The 22,252-nt window shown below is 41.2% G+C and overlaps 1 protein-coding gene across 1 annotated transcript in view; it reads right to left on the reverse strand.

Annotated features, from left to right (window-relative positions):
* Positions 1–3,803: 3,803 nt before the first annotated feature.
* LOC137271696 (uncharacterized) overlaps positions 3,804–22,252 on the reverse strand; it is a 34,601-nt gene continuing 16,152 nt past the window's right edge. The window contains exons 7-8 of the mRNA XM_067804118.1: positions 16,883–18,073; positions 3,804–4,099 (exon numbers count right to left, since the gene is read on the reverse strand). Coding sequence (XP_067660219.1) covers positions 3,804–4,099; positions 16,883–18,073 — 1,487 coding nt within the window. The remainder of the gene's footprint in view (positions 4,100–16,882; positions 18,074–22,252) is intronic.

Genomic DNA, 22,252 nt, shown 5'->3' on the forward strand with positions numbered 1-22,252 from the left:
CTCAGGAGGACAATAATTTTACGGTACTTCAACCCCCTTTGAGGGTACAGCCACTAACAATTCAAGTTACTAATCTGAACTACCATGAATTAAAATGCAGCTATCTACAGAACATAATACTCACAATTCAATAATGAAATCAATTTCTTTTAAAAATCCAAGAATTAAATGAGAACTGACGGTGTTGAAAAGGTCCTTCATTGTTTTTACATTGAAATATTTATCCCTTATGATGGAGAATTCAACACAGTCAAGCAGGATATGCTTGACCGTGGTTCTCTCATCACAAGGGATGCAAAACGGAGGATCCCCACCTTTCAATAGGTATTCATGAGTATATCTGGTATGGCCAATACGACATCGCCGCATGATCACCTCTTCATATCTGGACTGACAACCCAAGTAGGAATAACCAATATAGGGTTTTATTTCATGTAATTTATTGATGCCTACCTGGGTGTCCCACTTCTTCTGCATCAGATCACGGATATAAGATCTAATGTTAGCTTTATAATCACTGCATGGAAAAAGAAGTGGTGTCACAGATTTGTTGAGTGCTGCCTTGGCAGCAAGATCGGCCATTGCGTTACCGGAAATGCCCACGTGGCTTGGTAACCAACAGAAGACGATGTCGTATTGGCCAGTAGCAAGAGTATTATACAGTTCAATAATTTCAATTAAAAGTGGATGTTTACACGAAATATTTTTAATGGCCTGAAGGCAAGATAAAGAGTCTGAAAAGATTATATACTGTTTATGTTTCGGGTGTCTTTGAATATATTTTAGAGCTGTTAGTATGGCGCTTGCTTCAGCTGTAAAAATAGAACTGTTATCTGGTAATCTATAAGATATGGTTCTGGATCCAATGACAGTGGCACAAGCCACTGCGCCACCGTCCTTGGAGCCATCTGTAAATAAGGATTTATAATTGCTATATTTATGTTTCAGTTGATTATATTCTTGTTTGTATTGTAATTCATTCGTTTCTGATTTTTTAAATGTGGTCAGTGTTAGGTCCACTTGAGGCCTGACCAACTGCCAAGGAGGAGAAGAAAGAAGACGGGAGGGAGCTATGTTCTCCAGCTTAATACCGGCCAAAGAAAGAAATGGTTTAATTCTATGTCCTAGAGGCGGGACAAGGGAAGATTTTTTGTTGTATGAATCCTCATAAAGGGGGTTGAAAACACAGTTATAGGCAGGGTTAGATTCATTGGAGTATAATTTAGTAGTGTATTGTAAGGCTAATTTTATACGGCGCTGCTCAAGAGATGGCTCATCAGCCTCAATGTAAAGGCTTTCAACAGGTGAAGTTCTAAAAGAACCAAGACAAAGTCTTAAACCTTGGTGATGGACAGAATCAAGACGTTTAAGGTGGCTTTTACAGGCTCCACTATATACAATGGAGCCATAATCAAGCTTTGAACGGACCAGTGATCTGTAGAGGTGAAGGAGGGTAGCTTGGTCCCCTCCCCATTTTGAGTTGGAAACAACTTTTATTAAATCCAGCGCCTTCAAGCATTTATTTTTTAAATATTTAATATGCGGAAGAAAAGTTAAATGGGAATCGAACATTATACCCAAGAACTTAGCCTCCTTGACCACTTTGATGGGAGTGCCATTTAGAAACAGTTCTGGGTCCTTATGTGGCTTATATTTTCTACAGAAGTGTAGACAATTAGTTTTTGACTGAGAAAATTTAAAACCATTTTCGAGACACCATTTGTTTATTTTGTTTAAACATAACTGTAGCTGTCGTTCAATAGTGTGCATATTCTTACCACGACAAGAAATATTAAAATCATCCACGAAAAGTGATCCATCTATTGAATCTTTTAAAACCTTGGATAAACTGTTGATCTTAATACTAAAAAGTGTGACAGACAAAATACTGCCTTGTGGGACACCCTGATCCTGATTATAATGGTCCGACAAGGTTGAACCCACTCGGACTTGAAATTGTCTATCGTTTAAAAAGTTTGATATAAATTGAGGCAAACGGCCCCGTAATCCAAAATCATGTAAGTCTCTTAAAATGCCATATTTCCACGTAGTATCGTATGCTTTTTCCAGATCGAAAAAGATCGACACTGCATGTTGTTTATTAATGATGGCATTTTTAACAAAAGATTCTAAACGTACTAAATGATCAATGGTACTTCTGTTTTTACGGAAACCACATTGTATATCAGTTATAAGATTATTGGTTTCCAAGTACCAAACTAATCGGTTATTGATCATGCGTTCCATGGTTTTGCAAACACAGCTAGTGAGTGAAATTGGTCGATAATTTGAAGGATCGGTATGATCACGTCCGGGTTTAGGAATTGGAATAATTATAGCCTCACGCCATGAAGAAGGAAATTCACCAGATGTCCAAATAGTATCGAAGATGTTTAAAAGTGTCTCTAAACAGGATTCTGGCAAGTGTTTGAGGAGTTGATAATGTATGTTATCAGCTCCTGTAGCAGTATCGTGAGCTTGGTCAAGAGCTTCATGAAGCTCGTGAATAGAAAATAACTCATTATAGTCTTCCCCATTATCCGTGTTGAAATGAATAGGTTTCCTTTCTTCTTGTTGTTGATATTTTTGAAATTTAGGTACATAGTTAGAGGAGGAAGAGTGCTTAGCCAAAGTTTCACCTAATTTATTAGCAATATCTAAAGGGGCTGTTAATACTTCATTTTCCTTCGTAAGGTGGTGGATGCCAGGTTGAGAGCCTTTACCTTTGATTTTTTGGACCATATTCCATACCTTGGACATGGGCGTACGTGAATTGATTTTTGATACATAATTTTTCCAAGATTGACGTTTACTTTGCTTAAAAGTACGCCGAGCTTTTGCATTTAAAATCTTAAATTTATTGAGATTATGGACCATAGGATGGCGACGGAAATAGTGCTCAGCTTTTTTCCGTGCCTTCCTTGCTTGTTTGCAGTGATCATCAAACCATGGTTTTCGTATGTGAGGAACAGCAGAGGACTTAGGGATACATTTATCAGCAATTATATTCATTTCATCCGAGAAACATTTTACGGGATCAGGAGTGTCCAAGAACAGCTCTGGTTTCAATTTGTTAGCACAAAGAGTGGCATACAATTGCCAGTCAGCTTTTTTAAAATTCCACCGTGACGATGGACGGACATCAGATGGGGACACAGGTTTCAAAATAGTCGGAAAATGGTCACTTCCACATAGATCATCATGGACTGACCATGTGAATTCACTCAATAATGTTGAATCTGTAAGAGACAGATCTAAACATGAATATGTACCTGTAGCAGGGTGCAGGTAGGTTTCAGAGTCATCATTAAAGATGCACAGGTCATTATCAGATATGAAATCTTCAATCACTTTTCCTTTTTGATTCATGGTTGAACTTCCCCATAAAGGATTGTGCCCATTTAGATCACCCATAATGATAAAGGGCTTAGGGAGCTGATCGCATAATTGTTGAAATTCAAGCTTTTGAAGATTTAGAGAAGGAGGAAGGTACAAGGAACAAAGTGTAAAGGTAATCTGCAAGGTGATACGAACGGCTACTGCTTGCAGGTTTGTGTTAAGGGGAACAGGACTATGGATGACGCCCTGTCGTACCAAAACAGAAGCTCCACCAGTAGCTTTATCACCCGGGCGAGAATAAGAATGAAAGGAATCATAGCGTCTGAAGTCAAATTTATCGGTATGTTTAAGGTAGGTTTCTTGTAAACAAATTGCTGACGGATTTATATCCTGAGTTAAGAGCTGCAGTTCATGAGAGTTATGTTTAAGTCCTCTGCAGTTCCACTGAAGAAGATTCGAATGGCTCATGGGGGATCTATAGGTGATCGTTCACGTGAACGCGAGGAGTAGTTAGTACTACCAGGACGTTCACAGGATGGGGTGATATCCATCTCGAGAGGGTCAAAAAAGTTATGTAAGTCCACCGGTGTTTCAGTGGGAGTGGCAATCTTAGTTTTGATTTTCCTATGATGTTTCTTCTTGTGAGGATTGGGCACATCATTTGTTGGTTTTGTTGTACCTGATGGCTCAGGAGTTGGGGCACACTGAGATGCTGAAGGGCTGTCATGTTGTTGACTATCTGTAGATGTTGTTTGACTTTCTGACGATTTAGAAACAGACTGAGGGTGTTCCGAGTCTGTCCATGTCAAGTCAGTTTGACATTCTACGGATCTAGTAGAAGATGTGCGGGAGACAACTGCAGCATAAGTTTGTGGTGATGGAGGCGAACGGCTTGCAACAACTTTTTTAGCTTCCTGAAAGGAAATGTTGTTTTGATATTTTACCGTCGAAATATCTTTTTCATGGATCCACGAAGGACAAGATTTAGAAGAAGCGTCATGTGCACCCTTTCAATTTACACAGTTCAGTGCAGCGGTACAACCAGTGTTTTCATGATGACCTCCACATCGAGAGCACGCAGAAGGACGATTGCAGAATTTAGAACCATGTCCAAATTTCTGACAATTGTAACACCGGAGTGGATTGGGTACATACACATCCACTCCGATGTTGAAATAGCCAGCTTTAATGGATTTAGGTATATCAGCCAGTGAAAATGTGAACAAATAGGTATTTGTTGGAATAGAAGCATCACCATCTCTTCTCATGAAACGTTTCACTGAAGTGACATGCTGTCCAGAAAGTTCTCTCAAGATTTCTTCCTCTGTCATTTCCGCTAGACAACGGGCTCTGTCGCGGATGATCCCTCGACTAGAATTTAGACTTCTGTGCTCAGAGACTGCAACTGCAGTGTTTGCAAATGTAGAACATTTCAAAAGGTTGATAGCTTGCTGTCTCCGCGCACACTCAATTAAAAGGGATCCGCCTCGGAGACGTGAAACATTCATCACCTCACCACAAATACCTTCGATTGCTTTGGAAATAGCAAACGGGTTGATTTTTAAAGGAAGACCATTCTTAGATTCAACAACAATAAATCGTGCCCAAGAGTTAGAATTTGTTGCAAGAGAAACATCATCATCAGACGACAATATCTCGGCGTCCAAACGTCTCTTTTTTTCATTTCGAGTAGAACCAGAATGATTGCGAGCCATGATTATATCAAAGAGATTCGACAACCCTGCTCCCCACCCACCATGGAGTGTCAACAAGGACGGCATCTAATTGCATCGGGTCTCCAGAATGCAGACACCAGGGATACAGGGATGCTATACTCCAGCAAAGATGACATGAATAGCTATATTCGTTTATTAAGTGTATTGTCAGGCTGGTTCTGCCCATAACAATAACTTAAAAACATATAGAATTCAGCGGTCAACATCACTAGATTGGCCCATGAGCCACCGCCTGCTGGCATAGGACTCTAGGCAATATAATATCTTGAAATAATTGGAGTTTCTAAAAGCCAAGATCAAATAACGTATCAAATATGTGCAATAATACCCACTATGCACAGTGCTTGGCATGACCAGCCGATTGGTAGAACCGGGCCCATCCTACCACCCGTCTAGGTGAAGTCAGGGCCAAAGTGGTGTGTTGAGCAACACGAACACTGGTCCTGCTCCCATGCCCTCAACCACCAGGATCCCCTCCTCCACCGACACAGTATGGAGCTCATGTATCGAAAATACCTCGTTGTAATCTTCCCCGTTATCTGAAGTAAAATTAATAGCTTTCTTTTCTTGCTGTTTTTGATACTTTTGTAATTGAGGTACATAATTCGAGGAAGAAGAATGTTGCGCCAGTGTTTCTCCAAGTTTATTGGCTATATCTGCTTTATTAGTAAATAACTGGTTTCCATCTTTGAGATGGTGAACACTAGATCTAGAGCCCTTACCTTTGATTTTCTGGATCATATTCCATACCTTAGATATAGGCGTGCGGGAATTGATATTAGATACATAGTTTTGCCAAGATTTACGTTTACTTTGCTTGAAAGTACGGCGAGCTTTAGCATTTTGGATTTTAAATTTGTTCAAATTATGAACCATAGGGTGATGACGGAAATAATGTTCGGCCTTTTTCCGTGCCTTCCTAGCTTGTTTGCAATCAGAGTTAAACCATGGTTTCCTTATGTGTGAAATTGCAGAGGACTTTGGGATACACTCATCAGCAATGGTGTTTAGTATGTCAGAAAAATCTTTTATAGCATCGGGAACATTAAGAAAACAGTCAGGTCTAAGTTTGTCAGCACACAGGGCTTCATATAAAGCCCAGTTGGCCTTTCTAAAATTCCATAGTAATGATGGTGGAACATCAGATGGGTTGACAGGTTTTAATATTGTTGGGAAGTGGTCACTTCCACAGAGGTCATCATGGACTGACCACTCAAATTCACTAAATAGGGTGGAATCAGTCATTGATAAATCGAGAGCTGAATATGTTCCCGTGCCAGGATGTAAATATGTCTTTGAACCATCATTATAAATGCAAAGATCATTATTTGAGATGAAATCCTCCAGTAATTTACCTTTGGTGTTTGTATTAGTACCACCCCAGAGTGGGTTGTGGCCATTTAAATCACCCATGATCAAACAGGGTTTAGGTAGTTGATAATAAAGAGCTTGCAAATCACGTAACTGAACAGAAGAAGATGGTGGAAGATACAATGAACAAAGGGTAAATGCAACTTGTAATGTAAGTCGCACTGCCACGGCTTGGAGATTTGTTTTGAGCGTGACTTGACTATGAATAACATTATTCCTCACCAGGATAGATGATCCACCAGTGGCCCTGTCGCCTGGGGGAGAAAAATAATGGTATGCATTAAAATGACGTAGATCCAAATTATCCGTCTGCTTTAGATAGGTTTCTTGAATGCAGAATATTGACGGATTAAGATCCTGGATTAACAGTTGTAAGTCATTAAAATTATTTCTGAGTCCTCTGCAATTCCACTGAATTATAGACGAAGACATTATTTCTTCCGAGGAGGATGTACAGGAGATCTACCCCGCGCCTTCCTTGACGGTGACAAGCTTTGTGTCCTACCATTGCCATGGTCGGACACATCCATGTCCTCAAGGGATCCAAACTTATTATAAAGCTGAATCTCATCTGTTGAACCTTTAGCCAGCCTTTCACTTTGATTGATTCTGTTTAACTTTTGATTTCCTTTGACAGTTTGTTTAGCCAGAGCTTCATTTACTTTTTTGGACGAACCCGAGCCTGTTTGGTGTTTCGAAGAAGCATTTTCACTGTTAGTGTTTGTTTTATCCGATTGAGTCATAGGGCATGTAGAGCCGTTTGGTAAAGAAGACACAGACCGAGATTGAGATGCCATCAATGTAACTGGTAACGAGTCAGTCTGTGTAGCAAATTCTCCGCGTTGGACAAGGTCTTCATTTGGAACCAGTTCAGGTGAGGCTGATTTTGTCCATGTCAGTTCTGTGTGACATTCAACAGAGGCTGTAGTAGGAGTTGGTCGTTTGGTAACTGAAGCATAAGAAGCACTTTGATCAACGGATGGAACGAGTTTCTTCGCTTCAGCATAGCTAATGTTTTGAGTGTGCTTTAATTTATTCACCTCCATTTCCCTCTTCCACACTGGGCACTCTTTTGATGATGACGAATGTTTCCCAGAACAGTTGACGCATTTTTTGTAGTTGCTTTCACAATCTTCTGTCACGTGGGATTGCCCTCCGCAATGACCACAAGTTATAGGATTTAAACAGGAATTTACCCCGTGACCAAATTTTTGACATTTAAAGCATCTAAGTGGGTTTGGGATGTACTGTTCTACTTGTAGATTACAATACCCTGCTTTGATAGATTTTGGTGCAGTTGGAGATACAAATGAGAACAGGTACGTATGCGTTGGGATTACTGTTGTTCTGACGTCGAGTGAATCGTTTCACGTACGTGACACCTTGATCTTTAAGTTCGCACATGATGTCAAGGTCTGTCATGTCCTCCAAAAGATGATCCCTATCCCTAACAATACCTTTACTTGAATTGAGGGTCCGGTGGATAGACACTTTAACAGGAGATCCAGCTAAACTATCTGTTGAAAGCAGGTTGTTTGCTTGTTGTCGTTTGCTGCACTCTATGAGCAACGATCCAGATCTCAGTCTTTTGATGTTTTTGACATCACCAGCTATACCATAAACTGCTTTAGAAACAATAAACGGGTTCAATTTGATTGGTTGTTTGTCCGGAGATTCAATAACCAGAAATCGTGGCCAGTAGTCTATTTGTTTGGGTGTCCTGCAACTTTCCGTTGTACTTTGATCATTATCGAGTTGACGTTTCTTTTTTAAAGGGGTTTCAAGGTCCATGTTGCAGTGTATAGTTTCATCATCCGAGCTCCCCACCCGCCATGGAGTATCACAAGGACAATGCTAAAGCAAGCGGATCTCCAGCTTGCAGCACCAAGGATACTCGGATGATATACTCAAGTAGAATAATCACAAAGTAATTACTCTACCAGATTGGCCCATGAGCCACCGCCTTCTGGGCATAAGACTCTAGGCAAATTACAACACAAAATTGAAGTGACTCATTTGAAATTCAAATATATAAAGATTTAGCCAAGACATTTGAGAAACTTTAAAAAGTTTCGGAAATTTATGCATTAGAATATACATACTCAGGGCTTGGCATGACCAGCCGATTGGTCGAACCGGGCCCATTCGACCACCCGTCTAGGCGAAGTCAGGGCCAAAGTGGCGTATTGAGCAACAGGAGCACGATTGCAGGCCCCTATTGCCCTCAACCACCAGGATCCCCTCCTCCGCCGACACAGGGCCGCAACCCACGGCAAACGGGTTGGTGGACCAAATATGCCCCCGGGTCCACTACGGGGGTGTTGACGAGCTCTTGGCGTTACCCAGCACCCACCACGAGGAGGTGGCTCGCCACGGGTGCCCGGCGAAATATAGAGAGAGCATAGCGTAAACGCTACTTGTAAAGTAATTCTCACTGCAAAAGCCTGCATATTAGTAATAAGTGGAGCAGGGCTTTGAATAACGTTTTGTCTGACTAGAGTGGTTGATCCTCCAATGGCCTTATCACCCGGAGGTGAAAAACAATGATATGCATTAAAATAACGAAGGTCAAATGTATCTGTTTGTTTAAAATATGTCTCTTGGAGACATAACGCTGAAGGTGTAGAGTCATGGACTAATAGATGTAATTCATGTAAATTAGTCCTCAATCCTCTGCAGTTCCACTGTACAATATTATTGGAATAATCTTTTGGAGGGATTTATTGGGGATCTACCCCGCACTCTTTTGGAGGGCGACAAGCTATGTGCCATAGAATGGACGTTTTCAGAAACGTCCATGTCCTCGAGAGACCCATATTTGTTGAACAACTGAATTTTGTTTTGTGACCCTTTCAGGGCTCTGCCACTTTGTTGTTTTTTCAAAGGATCTGACCTTTCAGTTTTAGTTTTAACGGTTTCTGAAGATTTTAGAGTTGATTGACGTCGCTCATACTATTTATCATTCGTTCTACCGAAGACGCTCGATCTACAAGCGGCCATGGTGTAGCAGAACTGAAACCTATCGAGTCTTGATAGGGGGCTCAATGGCGAGTTTGCGAGAAGCAGAATGAAATGCTGGTGTTGCATAGGAGGCGAGGGTATGATCCCGAGAAGAGAGGCGATGATGGTGAAAGGGTAGCTGGCGCAGGTAAACCCCTTCGAGTCTTGATTTGCCCGTGAGCAAGTGTAGACTCTGCTGACTTTTGCCTAGAGGTGGGTGATAGTGCCGGAAGCAGAATGAAATGCTGGTGTTGCATAGGAGGGGAGGGGACGATCCCGAGAGGAGAGGCGATGATGGTGAAAGGGTAGCTGTCGCAGGCAAACCCGTTGGGGTCTTGACAGGAGGCTCCAAGGCGATTTGGTGGTAATAGTTCATGATTTGCCGTGTCAAATCTTTGCGATTCCCTAAAGTGTGGCATATGGGAAATGAGCGGTCTATTGCTGTAGTGTCTACAGCTATTTACGTGAGGCATCTATGGGTAGATGTGATGGCATGATATGCCAGACGGACATTGACGTTTTGTGACCTTTTGTTATGCATGTTGATGTAAAGTGTAGTATGTGTTGTTCATCACGTGTAGCAGATCAACTGCCAACAGTACTTGAAGAACCACGACCTCCTTCCTACGTCGACTCAAGTGTGTCTTCACAGCAATCAGACTTTGGAATGAAAGTTGTATCCTTCCAGCTTTGATGATTTGTATTATATATTTGTGTTAACATATTTGAGGTATCTGTTCATTATGTACGGCAATTGTATCGATATTGAATTCGTGAGCTATGGTTATCATGGTGCATGCTAAATTAAAAGAACAAGCTAACACCGTTCCCATCTAATCCAAACCATTAACCTCAAATCAAAATAACATTAAATTAAAACGGGAAGTCTACGTCCTTCTCTCTACACTAAATCACTAACCCAAACCGGGTTAACCTAAATGACATAACCTTAAAGCTGAAAGCATCAATACCGTGAATGTTAAAACTAAACCGCTAACCCAAACCTAAATGACATAAATTTAAAGCTAAAACCATGAATATCGCGGTGCGTATAACTGAATAATAAACACTGACAATGACAGAACGTAAAACTGGAGATAAATGCCAAACTAAAAGTACGAAAGAAACGCCGCCTAAAACACTAACCAAAAACATCAAATTAAAGTGAAACGTATACCATCAGAGAGAAGGTGACTACGAAACTCAAACACTACCAACTCAAAACAAACACACCTAACACTACTAATAAAAACTAAAAGAGCGAAATAAACAAAATAGGTGCAAATGGGTAGGTGATGTAACCCTTGACACAAGTGAAATGCTATACTTGCATCAAGGTCTACAAGGTCAGTCGGTCGGCCGAGGCATTGACAATATGTTACCAGGTGAAGGTGACATATTTTCAATGCCTACAAACTGGCCCGGAAAAATTGTCTTTAATTCCAGCTAGTGTGATCCGTACTCCGGGTTTCCATGTTTGCCGATAGTTTGATGTTGTATGGAAGTTGTTTGATGTTGTATGGAAATGTAGCCTTGGTACTGTCTTTAATTCCAGCTAGTGAGAAAGCGAAGACACTGCCTTTGTGATTCTTAGTGTTACTAAAGGTCACCCTTACACAAGACAAACACAATCACATCACATCACTACATTGTCTGGAATTGTGCCGTGATGGGTGTCGGGGTGGGGTAGAGTGGGACACACAAGCTTGGCTCTGATGTTTTGATAGTAATGCCTAATCCGTGAGTTCCTGAGTGAGACATGGAAGCCAACCAAAGCGGCGGCAATTACGACTGAAAGCACCAATCATTGATTGTTTTTTTATCCCATAACTGAACGAGATGAATGAGTCGTGTCAGGTGTCAGGCTTAAGCTAACAACAGGTCTTAATCCATGAACGATTGATCCTGTGAGTTTAATGCAGAGCTTAGTACAAACACTTATCAACGATCCAGGCTATATATACTTAGCAGTCAGATACGAGCATCACGGCACTTGTGCTGATATTATTTAACAAAACTCAGTGTCAGAAATCGTTCTTGAAGACTTACTTCATTCAAGTCATGGAATGCGCACTTTTTGAAGCTCCTGTTACAAAGCCAGTCCACTTTGCCATCTTGGGGCATAGTTTCGTGCGGCGACTTGTTCAAGTCTGCCCCCCTCCACATGGCATCCTCACTACCGTGCGTGGCATTGGAGGGGCGACCGTCGCTCGGATGAAAGCAGAGGTGGATGCCCTTGATGCAGCTTTTCAGGGCATTGTTTTCTTTCAAGTGGGAGAGAACGACGTGTTGGCCTCTACTGATCCTCGGGACCTGGTCGAAGACCTGCTGGATCTTCTGGACTACCTTCGGTGGAATCGGTCAGGCTCCAGGGCAGTCTGTTTCCGAGGGTAAAACCAAGGAACATGGCGGTCTCTGCCTATAAGCGGAAGGTGGAGGAGGCGAACCGGCGCTTGAAGAAGATGTTGCGACGCTGTCTAGATGCCACCCTTTGGGAACACAGCCAGCACACGAGGATGGGACCTGCGCTGCTAGCCAAGGATGGCGTACACCTGACACCAAATGCGCAATTCTGGCTTTCAATTCGTAAGTGTATGTTCACTCACTCACTCACTCACTCACTCACTCCTTGTGATATCAAATAAGCTGTTTTACATCCAGCCGCACGCACAGGCTTTGGCATTGGGTGGCTTTAAGGGTGGGAAAACATGACGACAGGCACACGTGTCGCACATGACGCGAACGTCAAGACACAGGGCTTCCGATCCATGTCAAAGACAACCCTGGGGTCGATGTACGAAACATGACAAGTACCTACAGTGTGAAAAACTGCCGTAAATCTTGCTTAAAAGCCCCCCGGAGTCGAACCCGGTAAAGACTTGTCACTTCTGATGATACCACCAGATAGCCCTGGGGACCAGCTTCACGTCGATGTGTCACATGTGAATAGGATGTGAATATTCAACGTTCGAGTGACGTTTAAAAGATGCTCTCCGAGTAAGGCTTTTTTCTTGGTAAAATTACATGTCTATAACAGATGGCAAAATGGGCGTGGACGCCCAACCATTCGCCCCATGTCGACCCCGTGATAACCCCAGGTGCTTCATGCACGTGGCCACATTTTCAAGTGTGATATGTGTGCAGTATGTCTCTTTCTCCCGGAGGGGAGACAATTAGTGAACGCAGGATGCATTAATCAAACCCTTGTGATATCGAATCGGAGCTGTTTTGGCTCCCGTTACACGCATCGGGCTTAGCTTTGGGTGGCTTTAAGGGTGGAAACACATGACTGCAACCGCATGTGTCGCACATGACGTGGAAGCCAAGACACAGGGCTTCCGCTCCAGAATAAAATCAGAACCCTGGGGTCGATGTACGAAACATGACGACAGGTCATTTCTGATGATACCACCATATAGCCCTGGAAACCAGCTTTACGTCGATGTGCAACATGGGAATGGGCCGTGCATGGTCAGCACCCATCTGGCCCGACGACACCCTACGTCCCTTGCCCCCTGATATAGACCGGAAGACCAAATATCATCAAAATTGATAAGAGTGTCTCTAAACAGGATTCTGGTAAGTGCTTCAGGAGTTGATAATGTATGTTTTCAGCTCCTGAAGCAGTCTCATGAGCTTGATCAAGAGAAATGTAATTGTAGATACATAATTTTGCCAAGATTGGCGTTTGTTCTGTACGCCGCGTTTCAGCATTTAAAATTTTAAACTTATTTAAATTATGCACCATAGGATGGCGACGGAAATAATGTTCTGTTGTTTTCCTTGCCTTCCTAGCTTGTTTGCAGTCATTGTTGAACCATGGTTTTCGAATATGTGGAACTGTAGAGGAATTTGGTATACACTCATCTGCTGTGGAGTTCAATTCATCAGAAAAGCAGTTAACAGCATCAGGAACGTCAATAAAACGTTCATGTTTGAGTTTTTCAGCACACCGTGTTTCATATAAAGCAATGTTAGAGTTTTTAAAATTCCGTCGGGACGATGGGGGAACATCAGATGGAGTTACAGATTTTAGTATATTAGGAAAATGGTCACTTCCACAGAGGTCATCGTGGACTGACCATTCAAATTCAGTAAGTAGTTCTGAATCTGTGAGTCGAGAGCAGAATAGGTTCCTGTACCAGGGAGTAAATATGTGTTGGAACCATCATTATAAATACATACATCATTGTCAGAACAAAAGTCCTCCAACAATTTACCTTTAGTGTTTGTAGTTACACTACCCCAGAGTGGGTTATGCCCATTTAAATCTCCCATTATAATACAGGGCTTCGGGAGTTGGTCATATAGAGCTTGACGATCGGTTTGGGCAAACGTCGAAGACGGCGAAATATAGAGAGAGCATAGCGTAAACGCTACTTGTAAAGTAATTCTCACTGCAACAGCCTGCATATTAGTAATAAGTGGAGCAGGGCTTTGAATAACGTTTTGTCTGACTAGAGTGGTTGATCCTCCAATGGCCTTATCACCCGGAGGTGAAAAACAATGATATGCATTAAAATAACGAAGGTCAAATGTATCTGTTTGTTTAAAATATGTCTCTTGGAGACATAACGCTGAAGGTGTAAAGTCATGGACTAATAGCTGTAATTCATGTAAATTAGTCCTCAATCCTCTGCAGTTCCACTGTACAATATTATTGGAATAATCTTTTGGGGGGAATTATTGGGGATCTACCCCGCACTCTTTTGGAGGGCGACAAGCTATGTGCCATAGAATGGACGTTTTCAGAAAAGTCCATGTCCTCGAGAGACCCATATTTGTTGAACAACTGAATTTTGTTTTGTGACCCTTTCGGGACTCTGCCACTTTGTTGTTTTTTTCAAAGGATCTGACCTTTCAGTTTTAGTTTTAACGGTTTCTGAAGATTTTAGAGTTGATTGAGAAGATGTCTCACGATCAAAGGATGTTACTGTTTGAATTTGAGACGAAAGTGACTCTGGTGTTTGAGTATTTAGTGTAGGTGAAAAAATCAGAGGAGCTTCTGATGTAATCCAAGTCAAGTGAGTTTGATTTTGTTATACTTGCTTCCGACGGTGTTTTAGTTATGGAAGCATAGCTTTCTTTATGTTCAGAACTTTGGACCAGTTTTTTGGCATCTGCAAAACTGATGTTTTGGGTGAATTTTAGTTTGTTGATCTCCATGTGATACTTGCAGACAGGACGTTCTTTAGAAAACGATGAATGGGCACCAGTGCAGTTTCTTAACGTTACTGTAACAAGCTTCTGTTGTATGTGTCTTTTCACCACAGTGAGCACAAACAACAGACAATGTGAAGTTATTAACTCCATGGCCGAACGTTTGGCATTTGAAGCATCGAAGAGGGTTTGGAATGTACATTTCAACGTTGATGTTACAGTATCCTGCTTTTAGTGATTTTGGAACATTTGGAGAAGATAAAGAGACCAAATATGTATTTGTGTCTCTGAGGCGATGTAAAGTTCTAACATGTCAGGAAACAAACGTTCACGGTCCCTGACAATTCCTTTGCTCGTGTTACGTGTTTTGTGAGCCGAGATCGCAACTGGAAAGCCGACCAAAGATTTTGGTGGCTTGCTGCCTTTTTGCACACTCAACCAGAAGGGCACCAGAACGTAATGTTTTTAACATCACCGGCGATGCCTTGTATACCTTTAGCTACGGCAAAAGGATTCAACTTTAAAGGTGTCATGTCAATAGTCTTAACAACAAGAAAACGTGGCCAGTAATCAATTGAGTTGGGCAGTCTGTGGTCAGTTTCAACGGGATCAGTATCAAGTTGACGTTTGCTCCTTTTTTGAGGGATATCGTAATCCATGTTTAGTTAGTTACATTTCATCCTCTGAACTCCCCGCCCACCACGGAGTATCACAAGGACAATGCTAAACGAAAGTGGGTCTTCGACGTGCAGCACCAAGGATACTCAGATGATATACTCTAATGGTAGAATTATAAATGACTAGTGAGCATAAGACTCTAGGCACAGTTCAAGTACATATTATTATATTTCAAAATCCAAATAATTCCACTGTAATAATGAGGCCAAGTCCGAAAATCAAACAATTCCAAAGAAGATTTGTGCATTGACATATATGCAGTCCATACACATGGCTTGGCATGACCAGCCGATTGGTTGAACCGGGCCCATTCAACCACCCGTCTAGGTGAAGTAAAGGTCGAAGGGGTGTGTTGAGCAAAGGGGACGCAGTCACAGGGCCCCAGTGCCCTCAACCCCCAGACGCCCGCCCTCCACCGACACAGGGCCGCAACCCACGGCAAACGGGTTGATGGACCAAATATCCCCTCGGGTCCACAACGGGGGTGTTGGCGATCTATTGGCGTTACCCAGCACCGCCACGAGGAAGTGGCTCGCCACGGGTGCCAAAGCCACAATTAGATCGTATATCCGTGATCTGATGCAAAAGAAGTGGGACACCCAAGTGGGTTTAAATAAATTACATGCAATAAAACGTTATATTTGAAGAGGTCATTTTGCGATGATGTCGTATTGGCCATACGAGATATACTCATGAATACCTTTTGAAAGGTGAGGATCTCCCGTTATGCATCCCTTGTGGTGAAAGAATCACAGTCAAGCATATCCTGCTTGACTCTGTTGAGTATTCCATCACAAGGGATCAGTATTTCAATTCCCGAGCCATGAAGCATCTTTTTAGTAATACTAGTCCTTGCTGAATTATTGCATTTTGAAAGGAATTAGATTTGTTAAATGTAAAATATTTTATTTGTAAATAGGTAAATATTTCATAATTGGAAGACTGAATTAGTTACTCAAATCGTTAGTGGCTGTACCCGCAAAAGGGGTTGAAGTACTTTGAAATTAATTGTCCCCCTGAGTGGGTACGTAAGTCCTATAACATTTGATGTAAATTTAAGTCTACCAGGTTTTTAATCGTAGTAGTCATGTTATTTTAATTTTGGCTAGCATTATATACACTCTCCAGCGGCTGAAGGGATGATATAGGACCAACTAGGGTCCATGCAGGTAGCAAAGGTACTGTCCCCATGGTCCCTAGTATGGTGATCTGCCTTCTGTTGTTGGAGATCTATAGCCTTTCTTTTACATTGTTTTGTCGGGATAGTGATGGTAATTTGAACTTTCCACGCTAGCTTTAATTAAAAGTGTGATATTCTAGTTGTTTTACTGTCCTTCGTTGACAGTTTTTACAATATACATATAGTCTTTATCATTGTTAAATGTTTTCGTCACGATATGGCTGAAATATTGCCGATGTGACGTTAAATATTAACTCACTCACTCACTCACTGAACAGAATATCATGTTCGTGTTCACGTTATACTATGTTTAAAACACTCGTGCCTATACGTCGACATTTCCACTAAATACCTACATTTAGGCCCTCGTGTTGTAAACACTCGTATCATATACTCTCTGTACATAAAATATACCGACCTGTATCAGTATATGTCGAAAGACTGTATCCTCCGTTGCATATGGTAAGGTCATTGTATCCAAGGAGACCAAAGGTAGAATTAGAACGGACGGTTATTGTGTATCTATCACTTGTAAATGTTCCCACTTTGAATCTCGTACTTGACACATTCCTCCATGTGACCGGGAGGCTGAAGACTGTAGAGGTATTGTAATGGGGTTGCTGAGCGGCGACATGTTCTTGGTCTGTCAGTATGTACATGACACCAGTGGCTTTTTGTGTTGTTATCGTGGAGTAGAGGTTTACTGGGGGCACTATAATTAACGCAGAATAAGTGTAATCCCCTCCAATGACACACAATGTGGCCATAACTGGCCTTGTGGTGTTGAAGTAGAACGTTTCATTATTTCCACATTGTTTACGGTACACTCCATCTTCACCCACTGATATGGAAGAACCGTTATCAAACGTGACGTGTGTGTCACTGTGGTCATTAATAACTTGAAGCTGGTACGACATGGCAATCCCGTATGCTCGTTGACAGTAATAAGGGTCCTGGATAGCGACAATATACTCATGTCCGTAATGTTTCACTGGCAGTAATTGCTCGAAAGTAGTGAAGACTGTATCGCGCACATGGTATGTTCCACTATAGACAGCTATTGTCCCCGTGGCAGTAACGATGGTTCTGGTCATATCAGATGAACTGTTTAAGAAGGAAGTCTGATACCTGTCTAATCTGACACTAAGAGTGTCCCCGTCGACGTACGTTCTGCCGGCATAGATGACGTTGCCGTCCAGTCTGAAGATGACGTCAATATCCGCCTTCTTGCTGTGGGTAGCTATCATCAAGACGGATATATAGGCCGTTGTGTCCTGCTCAATGCCGCCATCAGTAGGAAGACAGGAAGACATGATGTACTTCGTGCCCAGTGCCGACACAGGAAGGGGAGAGAATGATGTGCGATCGCCCATTACCCCTTTGATCTGAAGAGCAGCATGTCTGACATGAACAAGCACAACAACGGTAGTTGTGGTGCTGATGTAAAAGTAGTCTGTGCTGTAAGGGTTGAAGCGGCGAGACCAGACTCGCCCAGAATGTGGATCCTGTACCTGCCACTGGCCTCTTGTCTCCCCAGCACTGGCGAGTATATAAGGATCAACTTCTCTGTCGCGACTGTACCTAACCAGTGTCATCAAGTAAGTTTGACCTGCAAGGCAAAATCCTGTTTTTGAAATACATAACCTGATCAGAGAATTATGCATCTAGTAATAATTTTCTCTTACATATATGTCTACATTATATTCAAAGGGGTGGGCTAGGCTTAGGGTGGCGGGATCTAAACCCCTACCCGACCCCACCCCTAGATCCTCAAATGCATATGCTCCCAACATGCATAGGTCAATGAGTGAGTTCATATTTAACGTCACATCAGCAGTATTTAAAATACAGCCATATCCTGACGAGAACATTTAACACTAAAATGGAATATGTGTACACTATTAACCTGTCGACTATATGGACAGTACAAATAAGAGACTATCGCAGACACAAATATGAAACTAGCATGAAACTGAAACATTGCAATTAAAGAAGACAATACATTATAAACCACGTGAGATAGATCGCCAACAACTGAAGGTAGATCACCATACTAGTGTAACATTGTGGAATGTGTTTTGTACAATTTTATACATTCTATATTGTTTGATATAAAGACTATTCATACATTTCATTTACTGTATATTAAATTTTACTTTAGAAAATTCATCTGGCAACGGTAAACACACCTCAGATAAGCTCCTTTCAGTTAGCATAAATTAAATCCAATCGCTTCCCCCTCGCCTTGTCAAAACAACTACCGCTGTATACCCATCAGTATAGCCTTCGGTCAGTATCCCATAATTTTCTGGCGAAGCTCGTGAGCACGGCTCACTCCATTGTTTAAAGTTTTCTGAATTACCTTTGCCAGTCTCTGTGACGTTACACATACCTACGACGTAAATATGCCACACTGGTGTATTGTTTCATTTTGCTATGGCCAAAGAGTCATTGTGAAACATTGCCGCGGGTCTTACCCCAACAGGTTTGAGCACATATAAATACAAGGTATCGTCCCCTCATCTTCACTCTTGAACTGCAGTCAGACTTGTTGGTCATATTTTGTTATTGTCCTTGGTAAGACCTTGCATTCTTTATTTTTGTATGTATTACTTGACTTGCATTTCATTTATAAAAAATTACTAAGTTGATGTTGGACTTATTAATATTACACTTATTATTAATATATACCGACGTTTTTTAAACAACTCTTGAACTGCAGTCAGGCTTGTTGATCATATTTTGTTATTGTTCAGTGTTTAGATAACTTGTGAGATACAAACAGCCCGATCTCACAAGGGACCCCCGGGACTTACAGTACCCTTGCTACCTCATGGACCCTAGTTGGATTTCCACCATGCCTTCAGCCGCTGGCGAGAGTACAAAATGGTTGTCAAAATTAAAATAAGAAGAATACTACGATTAAAAACTTGGTAGACTTAAATAGACATTGAATGTTCTCAGGAGGACAATAATTTTACAATACTTCAACCCCCTTTTGAGGGTACAACCACTAACAATTCTAGTTACTAATCTAAACTACCAATCATTAAAATATATCTATATCTATCTAAAGAATATATTAATACGTCAATGATGCCAGCTGTCAATTTATAGTAGCCATTCAGTGTTCAACTCACCTATGAAACGTTTTCCAGACACTTAAGCAAATTATACCCCTCCCCACCCATCACTGTACATGCTTTTAGCATGCATAGGTCAATGATGCCAAGAGTCATTTTACAACATAGTAGCCATTTGGAGTGAGTGAGTGAGTTAATATTTAACGTCACATCGGCAATATTTCAGCCATATCGTGACGAGAACGAGTAATTATGAAAATACAAATGAATTAATAGCACATACATTGTAAAACTCTGTCGACGAAGGACAGTAAAACCAACTAGGATATCACAGAGTAGAATGTAAAACTAGTGAATAGACCTAAAACAATGTATCTATAGAGGACAGTACAATACAAAGATTAGCTATAGGTAGCTATAGGTTGCCAACAACTGAAGGTAGATCACCATACCATGGGAACTTACAGTACATTTACTTCCTGCATGGACCCTAGTTGGATTTACATCATCCCTTCAGCTGTTAGCAATTTAGACAAATCTAGCCATAAAGTAAAAACACACTTATTCTACGATTAAAAAGTTGGAAAACTTAAATTTACTTCAAATGTTTTTGGACCTATGTACCATCTCAGGAGGACAATTATTTTACGGTACTTCAACCCCCTTTGAGGGTACAGCCACTAACGATTTGAGTTACTAATTTAATCTTCCAATTTTAAAATATTTATCTATTTACAATTACAATTCAAATCTAATTCCTTTAAAAATGCAATAAATAAATGAGGACTAATACTGTTAAAAATATCCTTCATAGTCTGTGAATTACAATACTGACCCCTTGTGATGGAATACTCAACAGAGTCAAGCAAGATATGCTTGACTGTGGTTCTTTCACCACAAGGGATGCAGAACGGATCCTCACCTTTCAAAAGGTATTCATGGGTATATGTCGTATGGCCAATACGACATCGTCGCATAATGACCTCCTCAAATCTGGACTGACAACCCAAGTGGGTATAAAAAATGTAAGGTTTTATCTCATGTAATTTATTGATATCCACCTGGGTGTCCCACTTCTTTTGCATCAGATCACGTATATAAGATCTAATGGTGGCTTTGTAATCACTGTCATCACCTGTTGCAGTGTCATGAGCTTGCTCAAGAGCCGTATGGAGCTCATGTAAAGAAAACACTTCATTGTAATCTTCGCCGTTATGTGAATCGAAATTAAGCTTTATCTTTTCCTGTTGTTTCTGATATCTCTGAAACTCAGGGACATAATTCGCCGACGATGAATTCTTGGCAAGAGTTTCACCAATTTTATTTGCAATTTCAGATGTGCCAGTAATTAAATTATCCCCATCTTTAAGATGGTGAACAGCAGCTTTTGAACCTTTACCTTTAATTCTTTGAACCATGTTCCATACCTTTGATATTGGTGTACGTGAATTAAGTTTGGACACATAGTTCCTCCAAGATTGCCTTTTATTTTGTTTGAAGGTGCGACGCGCCTTCGCATTGAGTATTTTAAATTTATTCAAGTTGTGGACAGTTGGGTGACGACGGAAATAATTTTCTGCCTTTTTTCTCGCTTTTCTAGCTTGTCTACAATCTGTATTAAACCATGGTTTTCGTACATGTGGAGTCGTAGAGGACTTAGGTATACACTCATCAGCTATTTCATTTAAAATGTCAGCAAAGGTTTGAATGGGATCGGTTATATCACTGAAACAGCCAGGTCGCAGTTTCGATTTACAAATAGTTTGGAATAAAGGCCAGCCTTCGAAAAGTTCCATCTTGTATGTGATGGAGAAGCAGATGGAGTTAGTTCTGAGAGAATAGTCGGGAAGTGATCACTTCCACAAAGGTCCTTATGAACAGACCAATCAAATTCATTCAGTAAAATAGAATCTGCAAGAGACAGATCCAGAGAAGAATAAGTACCACTTGCAGGATGCAGATATGTACTTGAGTCATTATTAAATATGCACAGATCATTACTGGAAATAAAATCTTCAAGTATTTTGCCTTTAGTGCTGCCCCAAAGTGTTTTGTGACCATTGAGATCACCCATAATAACGCATGGCTTCGGGAGTTGATCATAGAGTGATTGAAGATCAGTCTGTTGAAGTGCAGATGAAGGTGGAATATAGAGAGAGCATAATGTAAATGCAACACCGAGAGTAAGTCGTACTGCCACAGCTTGGAGCGAAGTTGTTAGTATAACGGGACTGTGAATAACATCCCTCCGTACAAGTATAGAAGATCATCCAGTGGCCCTGTCACCTAGAGGGGAAAAACAATGATAGGCTGTAAACTGGCGCAAAGTAAAAATGTCCGTCTGTTTCAGATACGTTTCTTGTAGACAAAAAACCGATGGTGTTAGATCCTGGACTAATAGCTGTAATTCATTAAAATTAGTCCTAAGACCTCTACAATTCCACTGTACGATAGTAGCAGGTTGACTTATCTTTTAGGTGGAATGATGGGGGATCTGCCCCTCACTTTCTTCGAGGGCGACAAGCTATGTGTCCTGGGACAGGAGTTTTCGGACACTTCCATGTCCTCTAGTGAACCGTATTTGTTATATATCTTGATTGGATTTTCTGAACCCTTTTGAGGTCTGCCACTTTTTTTCAATGATTCTGTTCTTGGTTTATGAATACTTTGAACAGTGTTTTTAGAATTGACTTTAGTTCGAGTTT

The sequence above is a fragment of the Haliotis asinina genome, chromosome 2 (assembly GCF_037392515.1).
Source record: "Haliotis asinina isolate JCU_RB_2024 chromosome 2, JCU_Hal_asi_v2, whole genome shotgun sequence".
Taxonomy (NCBI): domain Eukaryota; kingdom Metazoa; phylum Mollusca; class Gastropoda; order Lepetellida; family Haliotidae; genus Haliotis; species Haliotis asinina.